Here is an 18,067-nt window from a genome sequence, read left to right as displayed (position 1 = left end):
ATATTAATATTCTACTATCTGTATGTTCTACAGCCCTCCACAGGGGTCTGCCATTCACTATGAAAGTCCAACCTGGATCTGACTTTTCAAAATGCAACCCAATGCACTTATCCAAACTAAACTCTATTTTGCCAGTCCTCTGCTGATCAAAATCCCCTGTAATTTTTGATAACCTTCATTGTCCACCTATTTTAGTGTCATGTGCAAACTTATCCTTGGTGACTACTGAGGCAATACTGTTTAGTACCATGTCCACCTTCTGACTCCAAGCATAAATTCCCTCCATTATCCTGGAATGGTCCTACCCTCTTCCTAATTATCCACTTGTTTGTAAATGCTCAGGACAGGGGTGAAGGCAGGAGATTGGGGCTGACAGGAAAGCTGGATCAGCCACGATGAAATGGTGGAGCAGACTTGATGGGCCAAGTGGCACAATTCTCCTCCTATATCTTTGGTCTTAAAATTAACCAAGTTATTAACAACTGTTAAAAGAATTTGGTGCTAGTGCTGGCTACAGAGAGCTTGTCCACTGGGATCGATGATACTAACTTGTAGGTTATTGCAAGAGGGAGTTTAAGAATAGCAAAGTTGTACTGAATAAATTGATTGAGATATGTAGTATACTCTGAACCTTCTGGATCTCATGTGGTATAGAGTATTCTTTAAACAATTATTTATGAATAATTGTTCCGCAGATTCACTGTTAAGTACACATAGGGAAGGTTTATCAAGTTAAAATTAAATCTTATCTATCAAAGTTTAGTCTAGTCTCTGATTGTAGTCTTAAAAAACTCAACTTTTGAAGAAGGTATATTTTAAAAGAAGCACTGTGTTTCAGCCACTAGGTGGAGCTAAGGAGCCACTGATTCCTCTGGGTAAAAAAACATAAAACAACAGCACAGTATACAGAGGAACAGGCCCCCTGGCCCTTGCTGTTGTGCAGAACTAATTAAGCTAGTAATTAAATATCTAACTAAACTAATCCTTTCTGCTTAAACACTGCCCATATCCCTCTATTCTCTGCACATTCATGTGTCTTTCTAAGGCCTCTTAAATGCATCTGTTGTATTTGCCTCCATCACCACTCCTGACAGTGCATTCCAGGCACCCACCACACTGTTTTTAAAAAAAATTGCCCTCCATTGCACTTACTCCCCCCAATATCCCACATTTACTGATAGTTAAAGGCCTGTATTTGCAGCATGCTTGTGCCCTCTAGTATTACACACATCAACCCAGGGAAAAGGATAATGGATGTTTACTGTGTCTATTTATAATCTTTGATCAGATCTCCCCTCAGCCTCCTTTCTAAGATACAACTACAGTCTTGATTGGAATTGGAATGGAGATGAAACCAGTGTCCAGCTCCTGTTTACAAGCTCAGTTTCCACACAACCATTCTGTTCTGAGCTACTGGAGCAGGTGGCAGGTAAATGAAGCATCAAGTCCTTTAGGAAGTTAATCAGTTATTTAAAAGCACAGACAATACCAATAGTCCCATATTTCAAAGGGAAGTGGTTGCCTTGTACAAGATCAAGCTGAGGTACAGTAATAAATTTCCTGTAGTGGGACCTGCCCTAAAAGCCATGCCAGGAAGAATCCACTGGCAAGTGTGTTACAGACAGTGGGATAACGGTCTGCTTCCCACTGACGGCGAAATAAATGTAAAACTATTCTGAGGGTGACCAATCCTCTCCTCTATGCGGGGGGGGGGGGGACACCACTATGGCAAGGCAGATACACAGCATCAATACTCTGCCTGGCCCAGGGCCCCAATCTAGCCAAAAATTAAAGACTGCCATTTCACTACAGCTGCAAGGGACAAGTGTGTGATGAGGTGGGAGGGGGTGGAGGAATAGGACAAGCTGATATACAGAGGAATATTAGTTGGGGCACACTAGTTTAATAGGAAATCATCTGCCTCAAAGGGTGTCAAATAGAGTGCCCTATTTTCTATACAATTTTACTATGCTTCGTAATTAAGTTTTTACTGCATGCACAGATGTACTTGTGTGCATGACAATAAACTTGATCTTGAATTAAGCAGCACAGAAACAGGACCTTCGTCTCACCTTGTCCATGCTGACCAAGTTGTCCACCTCAGCTAGTGCCATCTAACTGCATTTGGTCCATATCCCAACCTGGCACCCAGGGACCCCTCAGTTAATGGTAGGGACCCCTGCCATAAAATACCCCTATATCTAAACCATTTCTATGTGTCTGTCCAAAGGTCTTTTATTGTTGGAATTATACCCGCCTCCACCACTCCCTCTGGCAGCATGTTCCATGTACCCACCACCTTGTGTGGAAAAAGTTGTCACTTAGGTCCCTTTTAAACCTTTCCCTCTCTCAGCTTAAACCAAAGCCCTCTAGTTTTAGACTACCTGACCCTGAGAACAAGACTGTGACCATTCACCTCATGATTAGTACCTCCTGTACCTACTAAAGTGGCCACTGAGTGTATGTTTGTGTCTTCTGCTGCTGTAGCCCATCCACTCCAAGGTTCAACATGTGCATTCAGAGATGCTCTTCTGCACACCGCGATTGTGTTTTGCTTGAAATTCCAGCATCTGCAGATTTCCTCGTGTTTGCGTGATTGTTAACGCATGGTTATCTAAGTTACTGTCGCGCTCCTGTCAGCTTGAACCAGTCTGACCATCCTCCGCTGACCTTTCTCATTAACAAGGCGTTTTTTTGCCCACTGAACTGCCGCTCATTGGATTTTTTTTTTTGGTTTATTGTACCATTCTCTGTAGAGACTGCTGTGTGTGAAAATTCAAAGGGATCAGCATTTTCTGAGATACTCAAACCGCCCCATCTGGAACCAACAATCATTCCACAGTCAAAGTCATTTAGATCACCCTTCTTCCCCATTCTGATGTTTGGTCTGACCAACAACTGAACCTCTTGACTATGTCCGCATGCTCTTATACATTGAGTTGCTGCCACGTGATTGGCTGACTAAGCATTTGCATTAACAAGCAGGTGTATCTCTCCATAAGGTCACCCCTCCAGAGAAAAAGAATTCCAACCTATTCTTATCGGTGAGATCTCTCGTAGATTGGGAGGCCACTTTGCTAAGCCAGGAAAAGCGGGATCTCCTGGTGGTCACCCATTTTAATTCCACTTCCCTTTCCCATTCTGACATGTCTATCCATGGCCTCCTCCACTGTCATGGCAAGGCCACACTCAGGTTGGAAGAGCAACACCTTATACCACCTGTCTGGGTAGCCTCCAACCTGATGGCATGAACATCAATTTCTCAAACTTCCGGTAATGGCCACTTCCCGCCCCTCTCCATTTCCCAACCCCTTTTCCCTCTCTCACCTTAACTCCTTGCCTGCCCATCGCCTCCCTCTGCTGCTGCTCCCCGGTTTTCTTCCATGGCCTTCTGTCCTCTATTACAGTCCCCCTTCTCCAGCCCTGTGTCTCTTTCACCAATCAACTTCTCAGTTCTTTAGTTCACCCCTCCTCTCCCTGGTTTTACTTATCACCTTGTAATTCTTCCTCCCCTCCACCTCCTTTCTTACTCTGACTCCTCATCTTTTATCCCCAGTCCTGATGAAGGGTCTCGGCCCAAAACGTTGACTGTACTCTTTTTCCATTGATGCTGCCTGGACTGCTGAAGTCGTCCAGCATTTTGTGTGGGTTGTTCTGAATTCCAGCAACTGCAAAGTTTCTCATGTTTCCAACCTATCCTTGTAACTCCAGACCCAGCAATATCCTCATGAATCTTTTCAGAAAGCTTCACGACATCTTTCCACTAGATGGGTGACCAGAGAGAACACATACATACCACCGAGTCTGTCCTAGAGTCACCTGACAGCCACTAGTTGCCAGGATTCTGCAGGAAGCAGCCAGCTGGTAACTTCAAGGTTTCAAAGGTACATTTAATGTCAGAGAAATGTATACAATATACATCCTGAAATGCTTTTACTTCGCAACCATCCACAAAAACAGAGGAGTGCCCCCAAAGAATGGATGACAGTTAAATGCTAGAACTCCAAAGCAGCCCCCCAGCTCTCCTCCCTCGTGCACGTAAGCGGCAGCAAGCAACAAGCCCCACCTCCTCCTACCGGCACAAAAAGTACTGGCACCCACCACTGAGCACTCAAGCGTGAGCAAGGCAACAGCAAAGACACAGACTTGCAGTTACTCCAAAGACTACATTGTTCACCTGGTATTCGACATACCACAGGCTCTCTCTCTCTCACTCCCTAATAAGGGAGAAAGGGGTGCCTTAGGTGCCGAGAGGGGAGACATAATTTCTGAAATGAGCTAAAACCTGGAGGGATCCCCAGTGAGAAAGTTATTGCTGGTGATCATAAATTAGCCCATTCTCCCAACCCCTGCTCCACCAAACAACCTAATCTTTATAAGTTTAAGTACAGCACTAAGAACCCTTATAAAAATAACATTAGAAGGTCACCTGTATTCTGCCACGCCTCCAGCGTGCTTCTTCATGGCTGTATCAGAGCTCATTCCATAAAAGAGTTTCATCTTTTTACCATCCTTCTCGATGACTTCCCCAGCACACTGGTCATGACCTGCAAACATCCCTCCTAACATCACAAAGTCGGCGCCAGCCCCTGGAATCAGAAAACAGCATCACAGTAATGCAGTGTGCTTAACACTAGTCGGCATATTGGAAATAGCTGTCTACAAACACTGAGCGCACCATTACCCCAAGTGAATGGTCAATAAACTCAGCCTTGCCCTCATGCTCCATGCCCTGACAACAACTAACTTAAATGGCCTGACCTCCAGATTTAATAAAATATCTTTGTTCATTTTCTCATGTTATTAAAAAAAGTAAATATTATTACACATATATCCTGAATCCACTGTAAATATCCAAATCAACTTCACTAAAGCACTTCAAAAACATTATTATCTTTCACGTTTAGTTCCCTGTGTAAAGCATCTGTGTTGGTCTCCCTAATGATTCTGATACCAATACTATTCAAGAGTATGTATACATTATACAACCTTGAGATTTGTCTTCTTCCAGGCAGCCACAAAACAAAGAAACCTCAAAAGAACCAATTTAAGAAAGACAAACCCAATGCCCAGAGAGAGAAAAAAAAAGTGTGCAAGCAATAAGACTAAGCAAGTAGCTTCACAACTGAAGTTTTATGAAAGGCATGAGGTCAGACATCACTGCACCACAGCCTCAGTTCATCATCACAACGCCGAGTAAACGTTACGAGACTATTTTCTCCCAATCTCTATACATTGCCTCCTAATACTGAAAGCCTGCATTTGCTGCACATCTGTTGCCACTCTCAAGTGCACTAAAATATCATGACCTCTTTAAAGATACTTTCATTTTATTTTGCATTTTAACTCTTTAAAGTTTTAATAGGATCCTGTGAAGCTTCCTTCATTGGTTTACCCCATGCTCACAGTGGATGGCAATGACATAGACTCAGGTTCTGTGCAAATCTTTGGAATCCCGGGGAATGTTTTTGTGTTTGGATCCTTCGCATAATTCAAGTATTTTGCTAGAGGAGAGAATGTCTTTGAAGGAACACATCTCTCTTTATCATGAACTATTCAAGTTAAGGCACCCGTTTCCTGATCCCTGGGATTTTTGAAATTCAACATGATGCACTGTCCCTAGTTTAGCATGATCATTTTCACTTCAACATCAAAGGCAGCCACAGCTTCCCACACTTGTGACAACTCAGAGAAGCCTCTGCTCATATCCTTGCTTTGTTGCCCCATTCTCTTCGATCCGCTTTCTTTTCAATTGTTTATTTCCAGTTGATTTTGCTTCAATTACTACTTGTGGTAAAGCAAGGGATTTTCTTTCAGCAGTTTATTACCAAGTGGTGGAAACTGAGTGGTGGAAGTGACTTCCTGATCTCTATAGTCAACAGGGGGGATTGTACAGATTCCAGTGAAGTGAATGCAATCCTAATGCTTCTTACTGAATCAACACTGGCATCATTTACCTGATTGGATCTGGCCTGCCAGCGTTGGAGAAAAAAGGTTAAAATACAGTAGATTCCAATTAAGTGGGCCATTGGTTAATCAGGGCATTCGCTTTTTGGGCAACTCTTAAAGAACAAAAACTGAGAAAATAGCTCAGACTCCCTTTGTTTATTTGGGACACTGCCTGCTGAATTGGGACAGGAGGTTGTTCCAAACAGTTTCTAACTAGCGTCAGACATGTGGACTTATGTGGCTGTTAGATACTACACCATTGTTAGAGCAAATAGCTTTTAAATAGCATCAGTTGTGTGTGCTTGTGTTCAAAAAGCAATGATTTTTGTTACTGATAGTTGGTGAGAAATAAATAGCAACAACTCAGAACTGTTCTGCTCACTGTCGTTTCAAGTATTGAGGCTTGGAGATGCCAGAAATGGTAGGGAGTGAAAATGAAGCAATTTCACTACTTCAACAAGTAAAGAACTATGAAGAATTTGAAGGTATTGACAATTACCTGGAATGTTACAGTGAAAGTCACGATTTGGAGGATGCAATTATCTAAAGCATTGTAGGAAAGGAGTCCATTATCTGCACTAGGTGTTTGTGCTCAATTTGTTCATTTACAATCAAGCAAAATAATGCGGTAGCTTTCAGGTACACCGGATGAATTCCTCTGTCAATAAGTTTAGGAACTAATACAATTTTATAGTACTCTAGTAGTATTGATAGTGTTCTAATATTTTTAAAAATATTTTCTAATATTTCTTAAACTACGGACCGCACCTGGACCCAGACGCTTCCCCGGAGTGAACACCATAAAGCCCCGTTGGTGGACATCCACAGCTGCCGGAAGTGAGGCCTCCGCCGCCGACCTCAGAAATCGAGCCTGAGGCTCGGCTAGAGCGGAGGCCTCCGCAACCGTGACTCGGCTTAGGGACTTGTTTCAGCCAGGAGCCCCGCCGTCTGGGATTAAGTGTCGGCTTCGGGGCCCGACCCAATCGACAGCCTGGGCCCCTGGCAGCTGGAAGTGGCAGCGGAGCCTCCCCTGTTACTCGGCCTGACCCGGAGCGCATGACGCGACCCCCCGATCAGTTCCCGTGGGACGCGTCCACCTACCTCAAAGAGCTGACAACAACACATTGCATTGATGGAAACCTGGAAAGATGCACTATTTACCGAGGAAGCGTGGGAAAAGAGCTGGACTGCTGGTCAGATTGAAGCTGAGGGGCTTCAGAGTCCCTATGCCCACCATCCAACTAGCTAATGCACAAGCCATAGAGAACAAAGTGGATAATCTTAAAGGATATTCTCACCTACTGCAGGGAGATGCAGAACTGCTGTGTATTCTGTTTCACCGAGACCTGGCTCTCCCCTGCCACCCCCGACTGCCATCCGACTGGAGGGATTTTCGATCCATCAGATGGACCGCATGGCGTCTTCGGGCAAGACGAGGGGAGGTGGTGTCAGCCTACTGATCAACACTGCGTGGTGCTCAGACACAGTGGCACTGACAAGCTGTTGCAGCTCAGACCTGGAACACCTGTCGGTGAAGTGTCGTCCCTACTATCTGCCACGGGAATTCACCTCGGTCATACTGACAGCAGTCTACATCCCCCCCCCCCCTCAGGCGGACGTGGAGTGTGCTTAGTTCCGGAGCTTAGGAATCAGTTTATTTGGAATGATGGTATTAAAGGCAGAGCTGTAGTCAATGAGAAGGAGCCTTACGTATGCATCTTTATTCTCCAGGTGTTCTAAGGAGGAATGTAGGGCCAGAGAGATGGCATCTGCCATTGACCTGTTGCCATAGTAGGCCATATCTCAGGTAATGATGAGTTTGAGTACAGAGAGGAAATTAAGAACCTGGTGGCATGGTGCGAAGACAATAACCTATCCCTCAACGTCAGCAAGACGAAGGAATTAGTTGTTGACTTCAGAAGGAGTAGCGGACCGCACGACCCAATTTACATCGGTGGTGCGCAAGTGGAACAGGTCAAAAGCTTTAAGTTCCTTGGGGTCAATATCACAGATGACCTGACTTGGTCCAACCAAGCAGAGTTCACTGCCAAGAAGGCCCACCAGCACCTTTACTTCCTGAGAAAACTAAAGAAATTTGGCCTGTCCCCTAAAACCCTCACTGAGTTTTATAGATGCACCGTAGAAAGCATTCTTCTAGGGTGCATCACAACCTGGTATGGAAGTTGTCCTGTCCAAGACCGGAAGAAGCTGCAGAAGATCGTGAACACAGCGCAGCACATCACACAAACCAGCCTTCCGTCCGTAGACTCACTTTATACTGCACGCTGTCGGAGCAGTGCTGCCAGGATAATCAAGGACACAACCCACCCAGCCAACAGACTTTTCGTCCCTCCTCCCTCCGGGAGAAGGCTCAGGAGCTTGAAGACACATACGGCCAGATTTGGGAACAGCTTCTTTCCAACTGTGATAAGACAGCTGAACGGATCCTGACCCGGATCTGGGCCGTACCCTCCAAATATCCGGACCTGCTTCTTGGTTTTTATTGCACTACCTTAATTTCCATTTTCTATTTTCCATTTATAATTTAAATTTTTAATATTTACTAATTTTAACTATTTTAATATTTAATATTTGTAATCCAGGGAGTGGGAAGCGCAGAATCAAATGTCGCTGTGATGATTGTACATTCTAGTATCAATTGTTTGGCAACAATAAAGTATGAAGTATATTTATATACATATTGATATTTATATACATAATTTGTTACTCAGTCAAATGTAGCTTAACTCAGTTGTTTATTTTTTTATATCTTGTTAACTATTTCCATGAAACTTCAGCTAATTGGGGCAGCCTCTTAGTTGGGCTAAGATGTACTGGTCGTTTTGTGTCCCAATTAACCAGAATCCACCATATTTTTTTAAAAGGTGGGATATTGAAAAGATTTTATTGATCACAGGAAGCATATACACAATCAAAGTTAACATGCAGGTAAAGCTTTTAGTTAGGAAGGCAAATGATATGTTCACCTTTTTGGCATCAGTATCTGAGAACGAGAGACATACTGTTCCAATTCTATTGGACCCAGGCAAGAGGAGATGAACTTTCAAGTGCAGAAGAATGAGATGATCGCATTGAAACATTCTCTTTGAGGAAAGATGTTTCCTGAGTTAAGTCAAATCAGCCATGATTTGAGGCAGATCAGACTCGATGGACCAGATGGCCATAAGCAGTGCCTGATGGATGATTTTGGACTACAGAAAGTAGTGAGGAGAGTGGAGGTCACACAGGTAGGTATTAATGTTGATCAACAAGTAACGTAAATCAGACTAAGGCTGGCATGGGGTCGGAGTGCTGGGGATCAATAGTGCAAGGACAGGGGAGCCTGTGCTCCTATAAAAATTGATTACATTGGCAGATTAGTTAGCGAACATAGGTAGAGCTGCTAGATGAGTGTAAGGAGGGTTATTACTTGAGTGGTGGTGGGGAGGGGTGCCGAGACCTGTGGACAGATACCTGTCCTAAGTTAAAGTTTAATCAGGTGGGTCTCTAAGAAACTGGGCAGGAACATTGTCAAGACAAATCGCATTATGTTTTTGGACATGACATTCAGGTGTTTATTGTGCTTCACTGGTACCACTGTGCACGCTGGGTCCAAAACGTTGACTTTTTACTCTTTTCAATAAATGCTGCCTGGCCTGCTGAGTTCCTCCAGCAATTTTTGGGTGTTGCTTCTTGAAACATAAGCTTCCCTTTACGCCATAGAGGGTTCCAAAGACAGTCTAATAACAGAAGGATGTGAAACATACCCAAGAACTAAGCCTCTATTACCCTTTCTAACTTCAAAATATCATTGGCTGTGTGCTTAAAGTTTCGATTATCTTTAACACCTCTTGTGAATGGCACTGGCTCTTGCGAGAAAGACATTCAAACATACACAATTTACAATAACCAATATCCATAACTGATAAGCCAATTCTGCAGAAATCAGCAGTTTTCTGTTCTGGCTTCAGAACAGCCTGGGTGACAGGGGGCATGCCATTCTCCTTGTGCACAAGTAAAATAAAAAGAATGCTTGAGTTGTAAGAGTGTGTGTTCTGAGCCCAGTTATATTAGTTATTTTATTATCAGATATGACAATTACTTCAATACTAACATCCTACAAATTCATGACTGTTTTCAATAAACACTTGTAAACAAAAAGGTGCAGAGTTTAACAGCTCACCAAAGGAGACGGTTGTTTTCACAGTGGAACATAACCTGTCTGTCATGTGGGAGACAGGAATTCAACAGCCTGCTTGGTGGGTAGCTATTTATAGCCATCGTTTAGCAATGAGTTGCTTATTGCTGCATCTTCTATAACTCAGCACAGTCTGGTTTGTGGTAATGTGCAATATTAATTTCTGCTGCAAAAGGTAAAGGCGAACAGAATGGTTCTCGGGGCTATGATGAATGTGCAACAAGCGTGCTGCAATAGGAAGTTTGTCTGGAAGGACCAACTTCCGCGAGCTCACCTACACACCATTTCTTCTAGCCAAATTTCTCCAATTTCATTCATCCCACCACAAATGTTTGTACCTTCAACCATCTTGGCCCTAAATATCAGCATCCTCTGATTCCCCTCTCCTTTAAGTTGTTCTATATAACCTAAACTATATCCTCTAATCTAATACACCTTTTATTTGGCTAAATAACCTACTTTGATATTGCTCCTGTAGAACATTAGAATACTAGACTATATTAATCATGATTCATGATCGTGACATCTGAACAGACACCAAAATGTTAGTGTACAAAGCAGTGGTAATCCCAACGCTCCTGTATGCATCAGAAACTTGGACAACATGCCGACGACATCTGATGACACTTCAAAAGTTCCATCAACGGTGTCTTCGAAACATCTTAGATATCAGCTGGGAAGATGGAAGAACCTACGGCAGCATGCTAAATGAAGCAAAAAACAACAAGCATTGAAGCATTGGTCATCAAGAACCAACTAAGATGGAGCAGTCATGTTGTTCTGATGAAAGACGAACGTCTGCCGAAACAAATCTTCTACTCCCAGCTTAAAGAAGGCAAACGTAAAAGAGGCGGACAACAGAAGAGATTCAAAGACATCTTAAAAGCCAACATCAAGAAATGTAACATCGACATCAACAATTGGGAAACCAATGCCAAGGACAGGAAACTCTGGCAAGCCATCATCCAAGAAGGAACAGCAACTTTTGAAGCCAACAGATGTGCAGAATTAGAAGAAAAGAGAAGAAAATGGAAGAGAGGCAGCAACAACCAAAGCCCAATCTGCCATCTGAAACTACCTGTCCTGAATGCGGAAGAACTTTCAAAGCCAAGATTGGACTTATAAACCACTTGAGACATAAGTAGATCAAAAGAACGAAGACCATCATCCTCGACCTCGAGGGATAGCCACGACGATATCACTATGATGTTGTAAGATTTATGGGAAGAATAAATTTCTCAAAGGGGTGATGCAAAAACACTACCAAATCTTGTACTTTTTACTCTTAGGGGCATTTGAAAATTTGAAGGTAAGAACGAAGAATTAATCTGTAGTCAAGTGGTCAAATTCTTCAATTTTTCATATTATTTCCTTTGCAAAAAGCAAAAAATTGAGAAAGGCCCGGCCAGCCCAAATCTTTCTGTTCATCCAGGAAGGCCCAAAGTTCATTTTGGAGTTGAATACTGCCCATGAGACCCACCTTGGTCTTTGAAATGCAAGCAAAAAGGCAGACTAATTTATTATCCATCTTGCCCATGTTTGACAGATATTGGCTGCCGCCCATTATGATAAATGAGTACTCCCCAAACTAGCAAACAAGATTCCTTGAAATACATTATGGCAAGTACATGTTTCTTCCTTTCTCTCTAAATTTATAGGAAAATAAAAACCCACAGGCAGTGTGAGAAAACACTCAGGGAAATGTTACAGTCACTTTCCCAAATGAAATAAATTCCAGGATTGAATGATTTTTGCCAATTAACTACTGGACAGTTAAAAAACTGCCTTGATCTCCACCATTTCTACAATACTCTATATGCTGAATTAATTATCCTGGGAATGAAAGAGTTAATAGATGAGGCTCTAGGCCTGTATTCGCCGGAGTTTAAAAGATTGAGGGTGGTAGGGGATCTTATTTAAACCTATTGAATATTGAAAGGCTAGATAGACTGAATGTGGAGAGGTTGTTACCTTTTAGTGGGGCAGTCTAGGACCAGCCTCAGAATAGAAGGACATCCTTTAGAACAGATCTGAGGGTATTTCTTTAGCCAGAGGATGGTGAATCTACAGAATTCACTGCTACAGACGTCTGGGAAGGCCAAATCCTTGTGTATTTTCAAATGGCAGTTGATAGGTTTTTGATTAACAAGGGTTTCAAAGGTTGTGGGGAAGGTAAGAGAATGGTATTGAGAGAGATAATAAAGCAGCCATGAAGGAATGGTGGAGCAGACTCGATGGGCTGAATTTTCTAATTCTGCTCCTGTGCCCTATGGCCTTATGTAGAGCAACACATTGGAGCAGCTAGAAACTGCTGGTTCACAGCTCTGGCAACTAAGATTCATTCTTGACCTCCAACACATATTCCCCGCAGTTTCCCAGCTTCTCCTGGGTGCTCTGGTATTTTCCCACACCTCAAAGATGTAGCCACCGGTAGACTGAATGGCTACTGTCGATCATCTTTAGTGTGGGTGGTTATTTTTGGAATTGATAGACATACGAGTCAGGATAGATTACAGGGAAATGAGATTGTTCTGAGAGTCAGCATACACGCAATGGTCCAATTGGCCTTCACCTACATCATAAGATGAGAAACAAGCCACCAGGTGTTTTTTTAGAACCATAGAACACTACAGCACAGAAAACAGGCCATTCTAGTCTGTGCCGAAACATTATTCCGCTAGTCCCATTGACCTTCATCTAGTCCATAACCCTCCAGACCTCTCCCATCCATTTACCTATCCAATTTATTCTTAAAACTTAAGAGTGAGCCCGCATTTACCACGTCAAATGGCAGCTCGTTCCACACTCCCACCACTCTCTGAGTGAAGTTCCCCCTAAACCTTTCACTTAAATCCATGTCCCTTTCACCCTAAATCCATGTCCTCTCGTATTTATCTCTCCTAATCTAAGTGGAAAGAGCCTATTCACATTCACTCTGTCTATACCCCTCATAATTTTGTAAACCTCTATCAAATCTCCCCTCATTCTTCTATGCTCCAAGGAATAAAGTCCTAACCCGTTCAATCTTTTCCCTGTAACTCAACTCCTGAATGACCCAGCAACATCCTAGTAAATCTTCCCTGCACTCTTTCAATCTTACTGATATCCTTCCTATAGTTAGGTGACCAGAACTGTACACAATACTCCAAATTTGGCCTCACCAATGTCTAATACAATCTCCCCATAACATCCCAACTCCTATACTCAATACTGTGATTTATGAATGTCAGGATGCCAAAAGCCTTCTTTACAACCCTGTCTACCTGTGACGCCACTTTCAGGGAATTATGTATCTGAACTCCCAGATTTCTTTGTTCCTCCGCACTCCTTAGTGTCCTACCTTGATTTGTCCTCCCAAAGTGCAACACCTTACACTTGTCTGCATTAAATTCCATCTGCTATTTTCTGGCCCAGTTTTCCAGTTGGTCCAGATCCCTCTGCAAGCTTTGAAAGCCTTCCTCGCTGTCCACAACGCCTCCAATCTTAGTGTCAATCAGCAAACTTGCTGATCCAATTTACCACATTATTATCTGGATCATTGATATAGACAACAAACAACAATGGTCCCAGCACAGATCCCTGAGGCACAACACTAGTCACAGGCCTCCAGTCTGATAAGCAATCATCCACTACCACTCTCTGTCTTCTTCCACACAGCCAATTTCGAATCCAGTTTCCAACCTCTCCATGGATACCTAGTGTCTGAACCTTCTGAACTAACCTCCCATGTGGGACCTTGTCAAAGGCCTTACTAAAGTCCATGTAGACAACATCCACAGCCTTTCCTTCACCTACTTTCTTGGTAACCTCCTCAAAAAACTCTACAAGATTCGATAAACACTATCTACCACGCACAAAGCCATGCTGACTGTCCTTAACCAGCCCTTAGCTGTCCAAATATTTGTATATCCGATCTCTAAGAACACCTTCCAATAATTTACCTACTACTGATGTCAGGCTTGCCAGCCTGTAATTACCTGGTTTACTTTTGGAGCCTTTTTTAAACAACGGAACAACATGAGCTACCCTCCAATCTTCCAGCACCATACCTGTGGCTAAGGACATTTTAAGTATTTTTGCCAGGGCCCCTGCAATTTCTACACTGGTCTCTCTCAAGGTCCGAGGAAATACCATGTCAGGCCCGGGGGATTTATCTACCTTTATTCACTGTAAGGCAGCAAGCACTTCCTCCTCTTCAATCTCTATATGTTCCATGACACTGCTGCTTGTTTCCCTTCCTTCCATATACGCTATGCTAATTCCCTGAGTAAATACTGATGCAAAAAAATTGTTTAAGATCTCCCCCATCTCGTGAGGCTCCACACATAGACAACCACTTTGATCTTCTAGGGAACTAATTTTGTCCCTTACTATCCTTTTACTCTTAATATACTTGTAGAAACCCTTCGGGTTTACCTTCACATTATCTGCCAAAGCAACCTCATGTCTTCTTTTTACCTTCCTGATTTCCTTCTTTAGTAATTTCTTACATTTTCTATACTCTTCAAGTACCTCATTTGTTCCTTGTTGCCTATACCTACTATACACCTCTCTCTTTTTCTTAACCAGATCGCCAATATCCCTTGAAAACCAAGGTTCCCTATGCCTGTTAATTTTGCCTTTAATCCTGGCAGGAACACGTCAGGATGAAGGGTATCGGCCTGAAACGTGGACTGTACCTCTTCCTAGAGATGCTGCCTGGCCTGCTGCATTCACCAGCAACTTTGATGTGTGTTGCTTGAATTTCTAGCATCTGCAGAATTCCTGTTGTTTGTGTTTTTATTATCCTGATCCACTCTTCCTAGATCCTTTCTCATTTCCTCAAAATTGGCCCTTCTCCAATTTAGAACCTGAACTCAAGGGCCAGACCTATCCTTATCCATATATATGAAACTAATGACATTATAGTCACTGGACCCATTCACCTACACATATTTCTGTCACCTGACCTGTCTGGTTCCCTAACAGAGCAAGTATTGCATCCTCTCTTGTTGGTACCTCTATATATTGATTTAGAAAACTTTCCTGAACACATTTGACAAACTCCACGCCATCTAACCCCTTCACAGTGTGGGAGTCCCAGTCAATATGTGGAAAGTTAAAATCCTCTACTATTACAACTTTCTGTTTCTTACATCGGTCTGCTATCTCTCTACAGAGTTGCTCCTCCAATTCTCTCTGACTATTGGGCAGTCTATAATACAACCTTTCCCGTTCCTCTGCTCCACCCATATGGCCTCTGTAGACAAGCCCTCCGGGCTGTCCTGTCTACGCACAGCTGTGATATTTTCCCTGACTAGTAATGCCACTCCTCCCCCTTTCATCCCTCCCCCTCTGTCACGTCTGAAACAACGGAACCCCAGAACATTAAGCTGCCAGTCCTGCCCCCCCCCCCCGCAACCAAGTCTCACTAATGGCAATAATGTCATAATCCCACGTGTCAATCCACGCCCTAAACTCATCTGCCTTACCTACAACACCACTTGCATTGAAATAGATGCACCTGAGAACATTTCTATCACATACAAACCTTTGATTACTGTCTGTACATGCAGTCTTCGCATGACCTTTATCCTCCTCTAACACTCTGGTTCCCCTCCTCCTGCAAATCTAGTTTAAACACCCCTGAGCAGAACTAGCAAACCTACCCACAAGGATGTTAGCCCTCCTCCAGTTCAGGTGCAAACCATCCCGTCAGAACAGGTCCCACCTTCCCTGGAACAAGGCCCAATTGTCTAGAAACATGAAGCCCTCCCTCCTGCACCATCTCCTTAGCCACATATTTATCTGCATTATCTTACTATTTCTAGCTTCACTAGCACGTGGCACGGGTAGCAATCCTGAGATTGCAACTCTGGAGGTCCTGTCCTTCAACTTTGCACCTAACTCCCTATACTCTTTTCAGGATCTCCTCCTGTTGCATTATTTCAGAGTGTTAATTTTTCAAATTTATTTTTGCTCATTTTCATTTTTTTCATCTGGGCTGCCCTATTTTAAACACAATGGACTAATCAGAACAATGTACTTTTTCTTTATTCAAGTCCATTAGCTTCACCATTTTGTGTGTAGCCTTTATGGTTTAAATTTCTCTTAACAGCTAATTACCATTATGTTTAGAATCTTTCCCAAACCTGCTCCATCAGAATAGGCTACAAACTTCATCCATCATTCTCACTGTGAAGTTACTAATTCCAACAGAAGGTTCTAGGAACAGCTTAGCCACCAGAACGCTTGTTCTGGTTCAAGAGAAATAGATGTTCATACTAATCTTGAAACCCTGTCAGCCGAGGCAACTGCACCAGAGGCCATGCAATGTCATGGGTTCCTTTATAATGCAGTATATTTAATTTGGAATAAGGTTTTACAGCATCTTAAAATCCTGAAAGGACTATAGCAGTGGATCACTATGATGAAATTTAAATATCTGTTGGAAAGTAATGCGGTGAAACATGTTTAGTGTGGGCATGGAACACTGAGCTTTAATCACATTCAAGGGGGAGTGCTCCCTACTCCTCACTCTTTCACCAGAAATGTATAAAAGTGCACACATTCTTTTATTCTTCTTAACATCTTCAAAGAAAAATAAACGATGTCCATTCTCAAGACACACAAGCTATCCGATGTTCATGACAACTTGTGTAAAGTCCACAGAGTTAGATGGAAGCAGGAGTGCCTTGTGTTTAAGGGCCAATAGCTGATTGCAGAGGCACATTGGGAGTGGAGGTTAGAATGGTGGGAGCTTGGAACCTGTTACAATACTGAATTGCTTAAAGTGAAGACAGATAGATACAGGCCTTAGTTAATGGTAGGGGTCCATGGCATAAGTAAGGTTGGGACCTCCTGGCTAGGTAGGTAGATGAGGGAGAAAGGATTTTTAAAAATGCCTGGGAAGAGTCACATGACAGAGATGGCTTGTATGAGGATACACCGGACATGATCGCAGTGGGAAGAATGGCCTTTCTCTGTAGTGTTAAAAGCTACGTCATTCTAAATTATAATCTGTTTCCCAGTATTAATAATATTAATTAACCCACTGAGAATTCAATGTTATCAGTTAGATTTTTCTGTGTTGTCTTCATTTTTGTTTGTGAGTGTGTGAGAGATAGAAATATTGAATTCAAAAACTTACCAAAGGCTTTGGCAACATCACCTGGGCAACAGCAGCCACCATCCTTCAAAGGAAAGGAAGAACATAATTAGCAATGAAAAGCATTAGATTGCCATCAACATTGCAGAGAGTGGACGTGGACAGGATGTTTCCAGTATGGGGGAGTCTAGGACCAAAGGACACAGAACAACATCAGCTATCCTCCAATGCTCTGGCATCTCACCTGTGGCTAAGCATGTTATAAATTTCACCTGCACTAACCTCCCACAAAGTTGAAGGGAACACTTTGTCAAGCCCTGAGGCACCACCTCCTCTGTAATCAGTATATGGTCTGTGGCCTCATTGCAGCTTTTCCTCACTCAATGTCCATTTCCCCAGTAAAGACAGAGGCAAAAAATCCATTTAAGATCTCCCCCATTTCTTTTGGCTCCATGCATAGATGATGATGCTGGTCTTTAAGAGGGCCAATTTTGTCCATTGCTATCCTTTTGCTGTTAAGATATCTGTAGAAGCCTTTGAGATTCTCCTTCACCTTGTCTGCTAAAGCAATCTCATGCCTTCTTTTAGTCCTCTTTACATTTCTTATACTCAAGTGCCTCATTTGTTCTTCATTGCCTGTATCTGCTATGCACTTCCTCCTCCTCAACCAGGGCCTCAATCGCTCTTGAAAACCAATGTTGCCCAAGCTGTTGAGTTTCCCTTTTGTTCTGACAGGAACATACAAACCCTGTGTGTTGAAGGCCACCCACTTACTAAGCACGCCTTTGCCAAAAGAAAGGCAACTTGTTTCAATCCACACTTACCAGATCCTT

At 42.9% G+C, this 18,067-nt stretch overlaps 1 protein-coding gene across 1 annotated transcript in view; it reads right to left on the bottom strand.

The window, feature by feature from the left end:
- Nucleotides 1-18,067, bottom strand: part of LOC140212359 (GMP reductase 1) — an 89,308-nt gene that overhangs the window by 4,267 nt on the left and 66,974 nt on the right. Inside the window, exons 7-8 of the mRNA XM_072283067.1 lie at nucleotides 17,277-17,319; nucleotides 4,430-4,589 (exon numbers count right to left, since the gene is read on the bottom strand). Of these exons, the coding sequence (XP_072139168.1) occupies nucleotides 4,430-4,589; nucleotides 17,277-17,319 (203 nt within the window). The remainder of the gene's footprint in view (nucleotides 1-4,429; nucleotides 4,590-17,276; nucleotides 17,320-18,067) is intronic.

Source organism: Mobula birostris, chromosome 19, assembly GCF_030028105.1.
Source record: "Mobula birostris isolate sMobBir1 chromosome 19, sMobBir1.hap1, whole genome shotgun sequence".
Classification (NCBI taxonomy): domain Eukaryota; kingdom Metazoa; phylum Chordata; class Chondrichthyes; order Myliobatiformes; family Myliobatidae; genus Mobula; species Mobula birostris.
Note: the sequence above shows the minus strand (reverse complement) of the source record. Positions and strands in the feature narration are given on the sequence as shown.